Below are 16,838 nucleotides of genomic sequence, written 5' to 3'. Positions count from 1 at the left end.
TAACCCTCAAAGAGAACTTCAGCCGCTACCGAAAAAATCTGCAAAAAATTCTGAATTTTTAACGCGATTTTGAGGGGAAAAACTTAAATTTTGGGGGGCAATTTTGGAAAAAATTAAAAATTTCCGACTCACTGAGCGAACCGGGAAGTTTTTTACGGAATTAAAGCGAATTTTGGGGTGAAAAAAACCAAATTTGGGGACGCTTAAGACGCAAAATTTAGGGGAGAACCCCAGGAGGGAAATTTGGCGGATTTGGGGACAGAATTCCCGAATATTTTTGCGGATTTTTGGGATGCCGGATGTTTTGGGAATCGAATTTTTGGGGGGAAATTTGGGGATTTTCGAACCCGACGGAACCGAGGGGGCTTTTAGGGGTGGCGGGAGGGGAAATTTGGGGCATTTTGGGCGAAATTCGAGCGATTTTTGGCGCTTTTTGAGAGCTCGGAGCCGCCTGAGGGGACAAAATGGCGGCTTGAGGAGGATCCTGAGGGAGAGGGCGGGAAGGGAGCCCGGGAAAAGCCCGGGAATGCTCGGGGAGGGGTTTCGGGGGTGATTCCGAAAGGATTTGGGGTCGTTTTGGGTCGATTTCCAGCGATTTTGGGGCTTTTTTGGGGTTTTTTTAAAGGGTTTTTCCCGCCTCCCCCCTCAGAGCTCACCGGAGCCGGAGCCGCCGTCGGCGCCCCCTGGCGGCGCGGCCTCACCGCGCATGCGCGGGCGGCTCCCACCGTCAATTCTGATTGGCTGATACGCGCTGGCCACGCCCCCAACACAACTCCGCGCTTTCTGATTGGTCGAAGCCTCAGGCCACGCCCCCGTTGCCATGGCAAAGGCGGAAGAGCGGGGAAAGGCGGTGCCGCCGCTCTTAAAGGGGTAACGGGATGCTCTTAAAGCGGCGATGGTCGAGGTGGGGCCCACAAAAGGATTTGGGGAATTTTGGGGATTTTGGGGACCCCAAAAAGGTTTGAGACCCCCCCAAAAAGTCTCGAATTCCCAAAACCCTTCAGGGAACGCCTAAAAATCCTCAAATCCCCAAAACTCCCCCCGAGGATGCCCAAAATCCCCCCCCCCCCCCCAAAAATCCTCTTGGGGACCCCCAAAAATTCCCTAAAATTCCCAAAAAAAGACCCAAAAATCTTCCTGAGAACCCCAAAATTCTTAAAATTCCCAAAAGTGACCCCAAAATCCCCCTGGGGGACCCCCAAAATCTTTTTGGGAATCCCAAAAATTCCCCCATGGAAAAATCCCTCAAATCCACTTGGGGACCCCCAAAATTCCCAAAAATTCCCAAAAAAGACCCAAAATCTTCTTGAGGACCCCAAAAATTCCTTAAAATTCCCCAAAAAAGACCCAAAATCCACTTGGGGACCCCCCAAAATTCCCAAAAAAGACCCAAAAATCTTCCTTAGGACCCCAAAATTCCCGAAAATCCCAAAATGTGACCCCAAAATTTCACTGGGAACCCCCAAAATTCCCTAAAATCCAAAAAAGACCCAAAAATTTCTTGGGGACCCCAAAAAATTCCTTAAAATTCTCAAAAAAGGCCCAAAATCTTCTTGAGGACCCCCAAAATTCCTTAAAATCCCAAAATTGACCCCAAAAATCCTCCTGGGGACCCCCAAAATTCCCAAAATGTGACCCCAAAATTTCACTGGGGACCCCAAAAGTTCCTTAAAATTCTCAAAAAGGCCCAAAAATCTCTTGAGGACCCCCAAAATTCCTTAAAATCCCCAAATTGACCCCAAAAATCCTCCTGGGGACCCCCAAAAATCCCAAAATGTGACCCCAAAATTTCACTGGGACCCCCCAAAATTCCCCTGGAATCCCCAAATCCTGGGGACCCTCTTTCCAAATTTCCTAAAATCTCCAAAAGTGACCCAAAAATTTCCCTGGGGACCCCAAAAATTCCCTAAAATTCCCAAAAAAGACCCCAAAATGCCCCTGGGAACCCCCCAAAATTCCCTAAAATCCCAAAAAAGACCCAAAAATCTTCTTGAGGACCCCAAAAATTCCTTAAAATTCCCAAAATTGACCCCAAAAATCTTGCTGGGAACCCCCAAAATTCCTTAAAATCCCCAAAATTGACCCCAAAAATCCTCCTGGGGACCCCCAAAATTCCCCAAAGCGACCCCAAAATCCCTCTGGGGACCCCCCAAAAAATCGCCCCCATCCCCCCCCCCCCCCCCCCAAATTCACCCACCCAAGGTGGGGGAGGGGGGGTCCCCCAAATTTTGGATTTTTTCACCCTTTTTATTCATGGCAGGAAAAGCTTTGACGGGGTGGGGGAGGGGCAGGGAACCTCCCCCCCCCCCCAACCCCCTCCCCCATCATCCCCACCCCCACCCCCAAAAAATTGGCCCCGCCCCCCTCTCCCCCTCCCCCACCCCCACCACAAAGCACCTTTGCATAGATTCGGGTTCAAAAGGAACCAATTTTACAACAAGATGGCGGCGGGGGGGGAAGAGAAACGGGGGTGAAAAAAGCCCCTCCCCCACCCCCAAAATCTGTCCCCCCCTCCTCCCCCCTCCCCCCCCCCCCCCCCCCCCCCCCCACTCCCGACTCTGCTGGGCCCGGTCCTGATTCAAGATGGCGGCCGGGAGGTTTCGTGGTGGGCTCGTAGTCAAGATGGCTGCCGGGTCACGTGTTGTTCAGAGTCAAGATGGCCGCCAGCAGGCAAGATGGCCGCCAGGTTTCCTCATCTGGTTAAAATGGCTGCCAGGTACAGGATGGCCAGTCAAGATGGCCGCCATGTTTCTTCTTGTGGTTAAAATGGCTGCCGGGTTGCATGTTGTTCAGAGTCAAGATGGCCGCCAGGTTTCCTCATCTGGTTAAAATGGCTGCCAGGTACTGGATGGTCAGCAAAGATGGCCGCCATGTTTCTCCTTGTGGTTAAAATGGCTGCCGGCTCACGTGTTGTTCAGAGTCAAGATGGCCGCCAGCAGGCAAGATGGCTGCCAGGTTTCCTCTTCTGGTTCAAATGGCTGCCCGGTCACATGATGGTCACAGTCAAGATGGCCGCCAGGTTTCTTCTTGAGGTTAAAATGGCTGCCAGGTCACATGATGGTCAGTCAAGATGGCTGCCAAAAGGCAAGATGGCTGCCAGGTCACGCGTTATTCACAGTCAACATGGCCGCCAGGCGGCAAGATGGCTGCCAGGTTTCCTCTTCTGGTTAAAATGGCTGACGGGTCACATGATGGTCAATCAACATGGCCGCCAGGTTTCTTTTTGTGGTTAAAATGGCTGCCAGGTCACAGAATGGTCAGAGTCAAGATGGCTGCCAGGTTTCTTGTGGTTAAAATGGCTTCCAGGTCACATGATGGCCAGTCAAGATGGCCGCCAGGTTTCTTTTTGTGGTTAAAATGGCTGCCGCATCACATGTTGCTCAGGGTCAAAATGGCTGCCAGGAGGCAAGATGGCTGCCAGGTCCCATAATGGTCAGTCAAGATGGCCACCAGGCTTATTCAAGTCCAAGCTCTGACGTCACCCAATTTCAAGATGGCCACCAGCGATGACGTCACAGTTTCCAATACGAGCTCACACTTTGGGATGACGTCACCACGATGTCACCAAATACAAAATGGCTGCCGGAAGTGATGTAATGGAGAGATGAGGTCGGCCATCTTGCATTCACTGTGGCGGCCATATTGATGTCAATCAAAGGTCACCGTGTCGGCCATATTGGGATCGCTTTGTCAGCCATTTTGGAAAAGTAAGGGTTGCTCTTTCGGCCATTTTGGGGTCACTCAAACGTCATCGTGTCGGCCATATTGGGGTCAACCAAAGGTCACTGTGTCGGCCATATTGGAATCACTTTGTCGGCCATATTGGAATCATTCTGTCAGCCATATTGGGGTCAACCAAAGGTCATGGGGTCGGCCATATTGGAATCATTCTGTCAGCCATATTGGGGTCAACCAAAGGTCACGGTGTCAGCCATATTGGAGTCAACCAAAACCCGTTCTGTCAGCCATATTGGGGCCAATAAAAGGCCACCACGTCCGCCATATTGGGCCCACTCTGTCGGCCATTACGGGGCCCTATTGTCGGCCATATTTGTCACACCCGACGATCACCGTGTCGGCCATTTTGGGGTCAACCGAAGGTCACCGCGTCAGCCATATTGGCGCTACCCAGAGATCACGTGACTGCCCCCAGGTCCCCGTCGGCCATTTCGAACCCCCACCCTCAACCGTCGGCCATTTTGAGCCCCGCCCTCAACCGTCGGCCATCTTCCCTTCCCCCTTCCCGCTCGCCGCCGCCATCTTGCCTCGCCCGTCACGTCTTGGCCTTCCTCCCCCTCAAGGCCGCCCCCACCCCCGCGGGGGGGTCCTGGGGTGCCGCCCCTCCCCCACTTTGGGCGGGGGAGGCCGCGCAGCGCCGGGGGGCTGCAACCGGCGGGGAGGGCGGAGGCCGAGCCCCGGTGACCACGGCGCCTCCTCCTGGCGGCCGCGGGCCTCGCCCCTCCCCCCCTCCTCCTCCTCTTGGCCGGGGGTGGGGGGTGGGGCTCCTTCCTCCTCGCCCCTCCCCCACTTCCGGCGGGGGCCACGCCCTCGTCGCCGCTGTCCTCGGTCGGGCGGGGGCCTCCGCCGCGGCTCCGCTGGAGGGGCGGGGCCAAGGGGGCTCCGGGCCTCGCCCGGGTGGTCCTGGCCGGGGTGGGCGTGGCCGGCGGGGGCTGGGTGGGTTGGAGCCTTCCCCTCCCCCGCTCCCGCCCTCACCCGACGCCATCTTGGGGGGGCGACCCCTCCTCCGCTTGCGGGGCGGGCGATTGCCCCGCCCCTCCCCCGCCTCCCCCTAAACCACGCATGGGGCGACCCCGGCGCTTCCGGCTTTCCGAGGGGGTGGGGGCGGGGCGCTGGGCCCCTCCCCCGTGACGTCGACGCCGGCGGGACCGCGCCCCTCCCCCACCCAGGAGCCGCCGTTTCGGGGGGCGGCCGCGCCGGCGTTTGGGTGGGGGAGGGGCCGACGAGGAGGAAGAAGAAGAAGAAGATGAAGAAGAGGAGGAGGAGGAAGAAGAGGAAGGAGGAGGAGGAGGAGGGGGCGGGGCTTGCTGGGCGTGGTCCCGGGGACGCCGCCGGGCTCTCGAGGCCCCTCCCCCCGTCATGGCGGATGGGGGAGGGGTCTCCAGGACCGTCACGAGGCGCCCGGGCAGCGTCCTCAGCACTTTGGCGGCCGGGCCGGAGCCGCGGCTCTGCCGGATCTCGATGTCGGCGCTGCGGCGGCGCCGCGGAGGGGGAGGGGCGGGAGGGGTGGGGGCGGGGCCGGGGGAAGGGCGTGGCTCCTCCCGAGGGGTGGGGGAGGGGGGGTTGGGGGGCGGCGAGGGGGCGGGGGGAGGGGGAGGGGGTGAGGAGGCGGGGGGGAGGGGGAGGCGGTGAGGAGGCGGCCGGGGGAGGGGGTGACGTCACGGCGGGGGGCGGCGGTGACGTCACGGCGGGGGGCGGGGGCGGAGTGGCGGGGGGAGGCGGCGAGGCGGCGGGGGGGTGGCGGTGACGTCACGGGAGGGGCGGGGAGGGAGGGGGCGTGGCCTGGGGAGGCGCCGACGTCGCGGGCGACGCCGGCGACGGTCACCGCGGCGGGCGGCGATGACGTCACCGCGTTCTGCTGCGCCGCCGGCGCTTCCGGCGTGGCCGGGGCGGCCTGCGGCGCCGCCGGTGACGTCACCGATGACGTCACGGCCCGCAGCCTCTGGCTGGCGCGCGTCCCCGGCCTCTCGGGGTGGGGGGGGCGGGGAGGCCCCCGAGCCCTCCGCGGCTTCCGGGACCCGCCCCTCTCCCCTCCCCACCCCCCCTCTCCCCTCCCCCACCCCCTCCTCGCTCCGCCCCTCCCCCACCCCCACCCGGAGGCTCCTCCTCTCCGCCGGCCCCTCCCCCACCCATCATGGCCGCCGCCGACGCCCCTCCCCCCATCATGGCGGCTCCCCCGGGCTCTTCCTCTTCCTCCTCCTCTTCCTCCCCGTCCTGGGCTGGGGGGGGGAACCGGAAGCGGCCCCCGCCCCCCTTGGCTTGGTCGATGTCCTTGCGGGCGGCCTCCACCTGCTCCTGGGGGGGGGGGTTGGGGGGAGGGACAGGTGAGACCCCCCAGACCCAATTGGGGACCCCCCCGAATTTAAATCGACCCCCCCCCCAATTTAAATTAATCCCCCCAAATTTAAATTGACCCCCCCATAATTTTTGGTACCTTCCCAAACCTTTTAAAGCTCTTTTAACTCCCCCCCCAATCCTAAATGGACTCTTCCAATCCCAAATCCCATCAATGAGACCCCAGACCCAATTGGGGACCCCCCCAAAATTTAAATTAATCCCCTCAAAATTTAAATTAATCCCCCAAATTTAAATTGACCCCCCCCAGAATTTTTGGTACCTTCCCAAACCTTTTAAAGCTCTTTTAACTCCCCCCCCAATCCTAAATGGACTCTTCCAATCCCAAATTCCATCAATGAGACCCCAGACCCAATTGGGGACCCCCCCAAAAATTTAAATCGACCCCCCCAATTTAAATTAATCCCCCCAAATTTAAATTAACCCCCCCCAGAATTTTTGGTACCTTCCCAAACCTTTTAAAGCTCTTTTAACTCCCCCACTAAATTAGAAATGGACTCTTCCAATCCCAAATCCCATCAATGAGACCCCAGACCCAATGGAGACCCCCAAAATTTAAATTGATCCCCCCAAATTTAAATTAATCCCCCCAAATTTAAATTAATGCTCCAAATGCCCCAAAAAAGCCCCCAGGACCCCCCAAAATCTCCCTAAAAACCCCCAGGACCCCCCAAAATCCTCCAGGACCCCCCAAAATCCTCCAGGACCCCCCAAAATCCTTCAGGACTCTCCCAGAACCCCCCAAAATCCCCTCAGGACCCCCCAAAAACCCCTCAGGACCCCCCAAAAAACCCCCCAGGATCCCCAAAACCTCCCAGGACCCCCCCAAGACCCCCCAAAACCCCTCAAGACCCCCCAAAATCTCCTCCAGGACCCCCCAAAACCCCCCAAAAACCCCTCAAGACCCCCCAAAGTCTCCCCAGGACCCCCCAGAATCCTTCAGGACCTTCCCAGGACCCTCCAAAAACCCCTCAAGACCCCCCTAAATTCCCCCCAAAATCCCCCCAAGACCCCTCATGACCCCCCAAAATCCCCTCAAGACCCCCCCAAAACCCTCCAGGACCCCCCAAAATCCTCTCAAGAACCCCCAGATCCTTCAGGACCCCCCCAAGACCCCCCAAAACCCCTCAAGACCCCCAAAATCCCCCCAAAATCCCCAGGACCCCCCCAAAATCCCCCCAAAAACCTCTCAGGACCCCCCAAAATTCCCCCCAACCCCGCCCAAAAACCTCCCAAGACCCCCAGAACCCCCTAAAATCCCCTCAGAACCCCCCAAAATCCCCCCCAAATCTTCTCCAGGACTCCCCAAAATCCCCCCTGGACCCCCCAAAATTCCACCAAAAATCCCCTCAGGACCCCCCAAAATCCCCCCAACCCCCCCCCCAAAACCCCCTCAAGACCCCCCAAAATCTCCTCCAGGACCCCCCCAAAATCCCCCCAGGACCCCCCAGAATCCTTCAGGACCCTCCCAGGACCCTCCAAAAACCCCTCAAGACCCCCCTAAATTCCCCCCAAAATCCCCCCAAGACCCCTCATGACCCCCCAAAATCCCCTCAAGACCCCCCCAAAACCCTCCAGGACCCCCCAAAATCCTCTCAAGAACCCCCAGAATCCTTCAGGACCCCCCCAAGACCCCCCAAAACCCCTCAAGACCCCCCAAAATCCCCCAGGACCCCCCCAAAATCCCCCCAAAAACCTCTCAGGACCCCCCAAAATTCCCCCCAACCCCGCCCAAAAACCTCCCAAGACCCCCCAGAACCCCCTAAAATCCCCCCTGGACCCCGCAAAATTCCACCAAAAATCCCCCAGAACCCCCCAAAAACCCCTCAAGACCCCCCAAAATCCCCTCAAGACCCCCCAAAACCCCCCTGGACCCCCTAAAATCCCACCAAAAATTCCCTCAGGACCCCCCAAAATCCCCCCAAAAACCCCCCAGGACCCCCCCAAAAACTCCTCAGGACCCCCCATAATCCTCCAGGACCCCCCAAAATCCCCCAAAACCCCTCAGGATGCCCCAAAAAAGCCCCCAGGACCCCCCGAAATTCCCCCCAAGACCCCCCCAAAACCCCCCAGGATCCCCCAAAATCCCCCCAAAAACTCCCCCAGGACCCCCCAAAATCCTTCAGGACCCCCCAAAATCCCCCCAAAATCCTTCAGGACCCCCCAAAATCTCCCCCAGGCCCCCCCTCCCCCCCATCCCCTCCCCCACCTCGGCCTGTTTCAGCTCCTCCCTGCTGACGTCCTCGAGCGACGCCTCCAGGAAGTTCATGGCATAGCGCTCGATGGGGGTCAGCTGCGATTTTGGGGGGAATTTGGGGGATTTTGGGGAGGGGTCAGAACCCCCGAGACCCCCACCCCAAAAAAAAAAAAAATTATTAGGGGTTCTCTACGAAAAAATCCCGGGGAAAAAAGGGGTCCCTAAAGGGTTTTTGGGGTTTTTTTGGATTTTTTTTTGGTTTTTTTGGGGATTTTTTGGGGGTTTTTTGGGGGTTATTTGGGATTTTTTGGGGTTTTTTTGGGATTTTTTGGGGATTTTTTTGGGATTTTTGGGGAATTTTTTGGGATTTTTTGGGATTTTTTGGGGATTTTTTTTTTATTTTTTGGGATTTTTTGGGGATTTTTGGGGGATTTTTCGGGATTTTTGGGGATTTTTTTAGGATTTTTTTGGAATTTTTTGGGGATTTTTTGGGGGATTTTTTGGGGGATTTTTGGGATTTTTTTGGGATTTTTGGGGAATTTTTTGGGATTATTTGGGATTTTATTCCGGGTTTTTTTTTAAGATTTTTTTTAATTTTTCAGGTATTTTTGGGGGATTTTTTGGGGATTTTTTGGGATTTTTTGGGATTTTTTTGGAATTTTTTGGGGATTTTTTGGGATTTTTTGGGGATTTTTTGGGGGATTTTTTGGGGATTATTTGGGATTTTTTGGGGATTTTTTGGGGATTTTTTGGGGGTTATTTGGGATTTTTTGGGGATTTTTTTGGGGGGTTTTTTGGGGATTTTTTGGGGATTTTTTGGGATTTTTTGGGATTATTTGGGATTTTATTCCGGTTTTTTTTTAAGATTTTTTTTTATTTTTCAGGTATTTTTTGGGGATTTTTTGGGGATTTTTTGGATTTTTTTGGGATTTTTTGAGGATTTTTTGGGGATTTTTTTTGATTTTTTGTTTTTTTTGGGGGGATTTTTTTTTGGATTTTTGGGGATTTTGGGGGGATTTTTTTGGGATTTTTTGGGATTTTTTTAGGATTTTTTGTGGTTTTTTGGGATTTTTTTTTGGATTTTTTGGGGATTTTTTGGGATTTTTTGGGGATTTTTTGGGGATTTTTTTTTTATTTTTTGGGATTTTTTGGGGATTATTTTGGGGATTATTTGGGATATTTTTTGATTTTTTGGGGATTTTTTAGGGATTTTTGGAGAATTATTTGGGATTTTTTTGGGATTTTTTGGGATTTTTTGGGGGATTTTTGTGGATTTTTTGGGATTTTTTGGGGATTTTTTGGGGAATTTTGGGGGATTTTTTAGGGGTTATTTGGGATTTTTTGGGGATTTTTTTGGGGTTTTCTGGAATTTTTTGGGGATTTTTTGGGGGATTTTTTGGGATTTTTTGGGGGATTTTTGGGGGTTTTTTTGGGGAATTTTTCCAGGATTTTTTGGGGATTTTTTCAGAACTTTTCGGGAATTTTTGGGGAATTTTTAATGGAATTTTTTCAGGATGTTTTGGGAATTTTTCCAGGATTTCTTGGGATTTTTTGGGGGATTTTTGGGTGTTTTAATGGGATTTTTTTTTTTATTTTTGGGGAATTTTTGCGGGATTTTTTGAGGAATTTTTGTGGATTTTTTTTTGGATTTTAACGGCATTTTCACACAATTTTTCCGGGATTTTTTTGGGAATTTTTCCAGAATTTTTTGGGGAATTTTTCCAGAATTTTTTTTTTTTAAATTTTTCCATGTGACTCCTCCCCTCCCCCACCCACCTCACCCGTGCCCAGGATTTTTGGGGGATTTTCATGGAATTTTTCCAGGATTTTAATGGAATTTTAACGGAATTTTTCCAAGATTTTTTGGGAATTTTTACGGAATTTTTTCAAGATTTTTTGGGAATTTTTGGGGAATTTTTCCAGGATTTTTGGGGAATTTTTAAGGATTTTTTTCAGGATTTTTTGGGGAATTTTAATGGTATTTTTACACAATTTTTACGGGATTTTTGAGGAATTTTTTCAGGATTTTTTTGGGAATTTTTATGGGATTTTTGGGGGATTTTTGCAGAACTTTTAGGGAATTTTGGGGGAATTTTTCCAGGATTTTTGGGGGAATTTTTATGGGATTTTTGGGTTTTTTTCCAGGACTTTTAGGGAATTTTTGGGGAATTTTTTGGGGAATTTTTAAAGAATGTTTTGGGAATTTTTATGGGATTTTTTTTGGAATTTTTGGGAATTTTTCCGGGATTTTTTGAGGAATTTTTGTGGATTTTTTTTTGGATTTTAACGGCATTTTCACACAATTTTTCCGGGATTTTTTGGGGAATTTTGCCAGAATTTTTTTTTTAATTTTCCCATGTGACTTCTCCATCACCTCACCTGTGCCCAGGTGACTCCTCCATCACCTCACCTGTGCCCAGAATTTTTATGGGATTTTTTTTTTATTTTTGGGGAATTTTTTGAGGATTTTTTGGGAATTTTTTGAGGATTTTTGGGGAATTTTTCCAGGATTTTTTGGGAATTTTTATGGGATTTTTTGGGAATTTTGGGGGATTTTTCCAGGATTTTTTGGGAATTTTTACACAATTTTTCCAGGATTTTTTGGGGATTTTTCCAAGATTTTTTAGGAATTTTTACAGCATGTTTTTGGAATTTTTTCGGAATTTTTTCAGGATTTTTTTGGGGAATTTTTGGGCATTTTTATGGGATTTTTTGGGGAATTCTACAGAATTTTTGGGGATTTTTTCCAGAATTTTTTGGGGAATTTTTCCAGAATTTTTTTTTAAATTTTCCCATGTGACTCTCCCACCTCACCTGTGCCCAGGATTTTTGGGGGATTTTCATGGAATTTTTCCAGGATTTTAATGGAATTTTAATGGAATTTTTCCAAGATTTTTTGGGAATTTTTGGGGAATTTTTTCTGGATTTCTTTAGGGAATTTTTGGGGAATTTTTCCAGGCTTTTTTGGGAATTTTTCCAGGATTTTTTGGGGATTTTTATGGGATTGTTGGGGATTTTCCCAGGACTTTAAGGGAATTTTTGGGGATTTTTTTTTTATTTTTTTGGTGAATTTTTACAGAATGTTTTGGGAATTTTTATGGGATTTTTTGGAGAATTTTTATGGGAGTTTTGGGGATTTTTGCTGGAATTTTTTCTTGATTTTTTGGGATTTTTCCAGGATTTTTAGAGTATTTTTACAGGATTTTTTTTGGAATTTTTACACAATTTTTTCAGGATTTTTTGGGAATTTTTATGGGATTTTTTGGGGAATTTTACAGAATTTTTGGGGAATTTTTTGGGAACTTTTTATGGGATTTTTTGGGGAATTTTACAGAATTTTTGGGGAATTTTTCCGGGATTTTTTGGGGAATTTTTCCAGAATTTTTTTTAAATTTTTCCATGTGACTCTCCCACCTCACCTGTGCCCAGGTGACTCCTCCATCACCTCACCTGTGCCCAGGTGAGCGCTCACCTGCTCCACCAGGGCGGCGATCTCCCCTCCCCCACCTCACCTGTGCCCAGGATTTTTGGGGGATTTTCATGGAATTTTTCCAGGATTTTGGGGGAATTTTTATGGGATTTTTTGGAGAATTTTTATGGGAGTTTTGGGGATTTTTGCTGGAATTTTTTCTTGATTTTTTGGGATTTTTCCAGGATTTTTTGGGGAATTTTTACACATTTTTTCCGGCTTTTTTTGGGATTTTTCCAGGATTTTTTAGAGAATTTTTACAGGATATTTTTGGAATTTTTTCAGGATTTTTTGGGGAATTTTTGGGAATTTTTCCGGGATTTTTTGGGAATTTTTATGGGATTTTTTGGGAATTTTTCCAGAATTTTTTGGGAATTTTTTCAGAATTTTTTTTTTAATTTTCCCACGTGACTCCTCCATCACCTCACCTGTGCCCAGGTGACCCCTCCATCACCTCACCTGTGCCCAGGTGACCCCTCCATCACCTCACCTGTGCCCAGGTGAGCGCTCACCTGCTCCACCAGGGCGGCGACCTCCCCTCCCCCACCTCACCTGTGCCCAGGATTTTTCCAGGATTTTTCCAGGATTTTTTGGGGATTTTTGCAGAATTTTTTGGGGAATTTTTATGGGATTTTTTTTTGAATTTTTGGGAATTTTTCCGGGATTTTTTGAGGAATTTTTGTGGATTTTTTTTTTGGATTTTAACGGCATTTTCACACAATTTTGCCGGGATTTTTTGGGGAATTTTGCCAGAATTTTTTTTTTAATTTTCCCATGTGACTCTCCCACCTCACCTGTGCCCAGGTGACCCCTCCATCACCTCACCTGTGCCCAGGTGAGCGCTCACCTGCTCCACCAGGGCGGCGACCTCCCCTCCCCCACCTCACCTGTGCCCAGGATTTTTCCAGGATTTTTTGGGGATTTTTGCAGAATTTTTTGGGGAATTTTTATGGGATTTTTTTTGGAATTTTTGGGAATTTTTACGGGATTTTTTGAGGAATTTTTGTGGATTTTTTTTTGGATTTTAACGGCATTTTCACACAAATTTTCCGGGATTTTTGGGGGAATTTTGCCAGAATTTTTTTTTTTATTTTTTCAGGTGACTCCTCCCCTCCCCCACCCACCTCACCTGTGCCCAGGATTTTGGGGGATTTTAATGGAATTTTAACGGAATTTTTCCAAGATTTTTTGGGAATTTTGGGGGAATTTTTCCAGGATTTTTTGGGGATTTTTCCAGGATGTTTTTGGAATTTTTGGGGAATTTTTTCAGGATTTTTTGGGAATTTTTGCTCGAGTTTTTGGGAATTTTTACGGGATTTTTTTGGGGATTTTTACAGAATTTTTGGGGAATTTTTCCGGGATTTTTTGGGGAATTTTTCCAGAATTTTTTTTTTTATTTTTTCAGGTAACTCCTCCCCTCCCCCACCCACCTCACCTGTGCCCAGGTGACCCCTCCATCACCTCACCTGTGCCCAGGTGAGCGCTCACCTGCTCCACCAGGGCGGCGATCTCCTGCTCCGCTTTGCTCAGCTCCTCCTCGGCCCCCTCGGGGGCCCCTCCCCCCTCCTCGGGGCTCAGGCTCTCGCTGAACTCGGCCATGGCGGCCACGCGCTCGGCCTGAGCCTGCGACGCCGCCCGGATGTCCTCGGGGTCCTCGGCCCCGCACAGCGCCTGGGGACATTGGGGACACTCAGGGGATTTGGGGACATTGGATACATTGGGGACATTGGGGACACAGAGGGGATTGGGGACATTGGGGACATTGGGGACACTCAGGGCATTGGGGACATTGGGGACACTTGGGGGATTGGGGACTATTGGGGGCATTGAGGGCATTGGGGACATTGGGGACACAGCCCGGATGTCCTCGGGGTCCTCGGCCCCACACAGAGCCTGGGGACATTGGGGACATTGGGGACATTGGGGACAGTGAGGGGATTGGGGACATTGGGGACACTCAGGGCATTGGGGACATTGGGGACACTCAGGGCATTGGGGACAATCAGGGGATTTGGGGACATTGGGGACAATCAGGGGATTGGGGACATTGGGGTCATTTGGGGGATTGGGGACATTGGGGACATTCAGGGCATTGGGGACAATCAGAGTATTGGGGACATTGGGGACACAGCCCGGATGTCCTCGGGGTCCTCGGCCCCGCACAGGGCCTGGGGACAATGGGGACAATCAGAGGATTGGGGACATTGGGGGCATTGAGGGCATTGGGGACATTGGGGGCATTGGGGACATTGGGGACACTCAGGGATATTGGGGACATTGGGGGCATTGAGGGCATTGGGGACATTGGGGGCATTGGGGACATTGGGGACACTCAGGGCATTGGGGGGATTGGGGACATTGGGGACATTGGGGACAATCAGGGGATTTGGGGACATTGGGGACATTGGGGACACAGCCCGGATGTCCTCGGGGTCCTCGGCCCCGCACAGAGCCTGGGGACATTGGGGACACTCAGGGGACATTGGGGACATTGGGGGCATTGAGGGCATTGGGGACATTGGGGACATTGGGGACACTCAGGGATATTGGGGATATTGGAGACATTGGAGGGATTGGGGACATTGGGGACAATCAGGACATTGGGGACACTCAGGGGACATTGGGGACATTGGGGACACAGCCCGGATGTCCTCGGGGTCCTCGGCCCCACACAGAGCCTGGGGACACAGGGGACATTGGGGACAATGGGGACATTTGGGACACTTGGGGGATTGGGGACTATTGGGGGCATTGAGGGCATTGGGGACATTGGGGACAATCAGGGGATTGGGGACATTGAGGGCATTGAGGGCATTGAGGACATTGGGGACACAGCCCGGATGTCCTCGGGGTCCTCAGCCCCGCACAGAGCCTGGGGACAATGGGGACAATCAGAGGATTGGGGACATTGGGGACATTGGGGACAATCAGGGGATTGGGGACTATTGGGGGCATTGAGGGCATTGGGGACATTGGGGACAATCAGGGCATTGGGGACACTCGGGGATTGGGGACATTGGGGACACTCAGAGGATTTAGGGACATTGAGGGGATTGGGGACATTGGGGACATTCAGAGTGTTGGGGACATTGGGGACATTGGGGGCACTCAGGGGATTGGGGACATTGGGGACATTTGGGGCATTGGGGACATTGGGGACATTGGGGACATTTGGGGCACTTGGGGACATTGGGGACAATCAGGGCATTGGGGACATTGGGGGGATTGGGGGGATTGGGGACATTGGGGACATTGGGGACAATCAGGGGATTTGGGGACATTGGGGACATTGAGGGCATTGGGGACATTGGGGACACAGCCCGGATGTCCTCGGGGTCCTCGGCCCCGCACAGAGCCTGGGGACAATGGGGACAATCAGAGGATTGGGGACATTGGGGACATTTGGGACACTTGGGGGATTGGGGACATTGGGGACATTGAGGGCATTGGGGACATTGGGGACATTGGGGACATTGGGGGCATTGGGGACATTGGGGGCATTGGGGACATTGGGGACACTTGGGGGATTGGGGACTATTGGGGGCATTGGGGACATTGGGGACATTGGGGACAGTGGGGACAGTGGGGACATTGGGGACATTTGGGACACTTGGGGGATTGGGGACATTGGGGACACAGGGGACATTGGGGTCATTGGGGACAATCAGGGTGTTGGGGACATTGGGGACACTCAGAGGATTTGGGGACATTGGGGACATTGGGGACATTGGGGACATTGGGGACACAGCCCGGATGTCCTCGGAGTCCTTGGCCCCACACAGAGCCTGGGGACAATGGGGACATTGGGGACATTGGGGACAATCAGGGGATTGGGGACATTGGGGACATTGAGGGCATTGGGGACATTGGGGTCATTTGGGGGATTGGGGACATTGGGGACAATCAGGGCATTGGGGACACTCAGGGGATTTGGGGACATTGGGGACACAGCCCGGATGTCCTCGGGGTCCTCGGCCCCGCACAGAGCCTGGGGACATTGGGGACAATCAGGGGATTTGGGGACATTGGGGACATTGAGGGCATTGGGGACATTGGGGTCATTTGGGGGATTGGGGACATTGGGGACAATCAGGGGATTGGGGACATTCAGAGTGTTGGTGACATTGGGGACATTGGGGACACAGCCCGGATGTCCTCGGGGTCCTCGGCCCCACACAGCGCCTGGGGACATTGGGGACATTGGGGACAATCAGGGCATTGGGGACATTGGGGACACTGGGGACATTGGGGACAGTGGGGACATTGGGGACATTTGGGACACTTGGGGGATTGGGGACATTGGGGACACAGGGGACATTGGGGTCATTGGGGACAATCAGGGTGTTGGGGACATTCAGAGTGTCAGGGACATTGGGGACATTGGGGACATTGGGGACACAGCCCGGATGTCCTCGGGGTCCTCGGCCCCGCACAGAGCCTGGGGACATTGGGGACATTGGGGACATTGGGGACAATCAGGGCATTGGGGACATTGGGGACATTGGGGACAATCAGGGGATTTGGGTACATTGGGGGCATTGGGGACACTCAGGGCATTGGGGACATTGGGGGCACTTGGGGACAATCAGGGGACATTGGTGACATTGAAGGGACTGGGGACATTGAGGACATTTGGGACACTTGGGGGATTGGGGACATTGGGGACATTGGGGACATTGGGGACACAGCCCGGATGTCCTCGGGGTCCTCGGCCCCACACAGAGCCTGGGGACAATGGGGACAATCAGGGGACATTGGGGACATTGGGGTCATTTGGGGGATTGGGGACATTGGGGACAATCAGGGGATTGGGGACATTGGGGACATTGGGGACATTTGGGACACTTGGGGACATTGGGGACAATCAGGGCATTGGGGACATTGGGGACATTGGGGACATTGGGGACACAGCCCGGATGTCCTCGGGGTCCTCGGCCCCGCACAGAGCCTGGGGACAATGGGGACATTGGGGACATTGGGGACATTGGGGACATTTGGGGTCATTGGGGACATTGGGGACACTCAGGGCATTGGGGGGATTGGGGACATTGGGGACATTTGGGACACTCAGGGCATTGG

At 52.3% G+C, this 16,838-nt stretch overlaps 2 protein-coding genes across 2 annotated transcripts in view; one reads left to right on the top strand and one right to left on the bottom strand.

The window, feature by feature from the left end:
- RUSF1 (RUS family member 1) overlaps nt 1–745 on the top strand; it is a 10,091-nt gene extending 9,346 nt beyond the window's left edge. Inside the window, exon 7 of the mRNA XM_088157583.1 lies at nt 650–745. Within this exon, the coding sequence (XP_088013709.1) occupies nt 650–745 (96 nt within the window). The remainder of the gene's footprint in view (nt 1–649) is intronic.
- Nucleotides 746–5,446: 4,701 nt separating this feature from the next.
- The window catches only part of LOC148219444 (chromatin remodeling protein SRCAP-like), a 35,721-nt gene continuing 24,329 nt past the window's right edge, over nt 5,447–16,838 (bottom strand). Inside the window, exons 10-12 of the mRNA XM_088157582.1 lie at nt 13,248–13,430; nt 8,303–8,386; nt 5,447–6,033 (exon numbers count right to left, since the gene is read on the bottom strand). Coding sequence (XP_088013708.1) covers nt 5,665–6,033; nt 8,303–8,386; nt 13,248–13,430 — 636 coding nt within the window. The 3' untranslated portion in view covers nt 5,447–5,664. The remainder of the gene's footprint in view (nt 6,034–8,302; nt 8,387–13,247; nt 13,431–16,838) is intronic.

This window comes from Sturnus vulgaris, unplaced genomic scaffold (assembly GCF_052056855.1).
Source record: "Sturnus vulgaris isolate bStuVul1 unplaced genomic scaffold, bStuVul1.hap1 Scaffold_1138, whole genome shotgun sequence".
In the NCBI taxonomy this organism is placed as follows: Eukaryota; Metazoa; Chordata; class Aves; order Passeriformes; family Sturnidae; genus Sturnus; species Sturnus vulgaris.
This window is presented reverse-complemented; position numbering and strand designations above follow the sequence as displayed.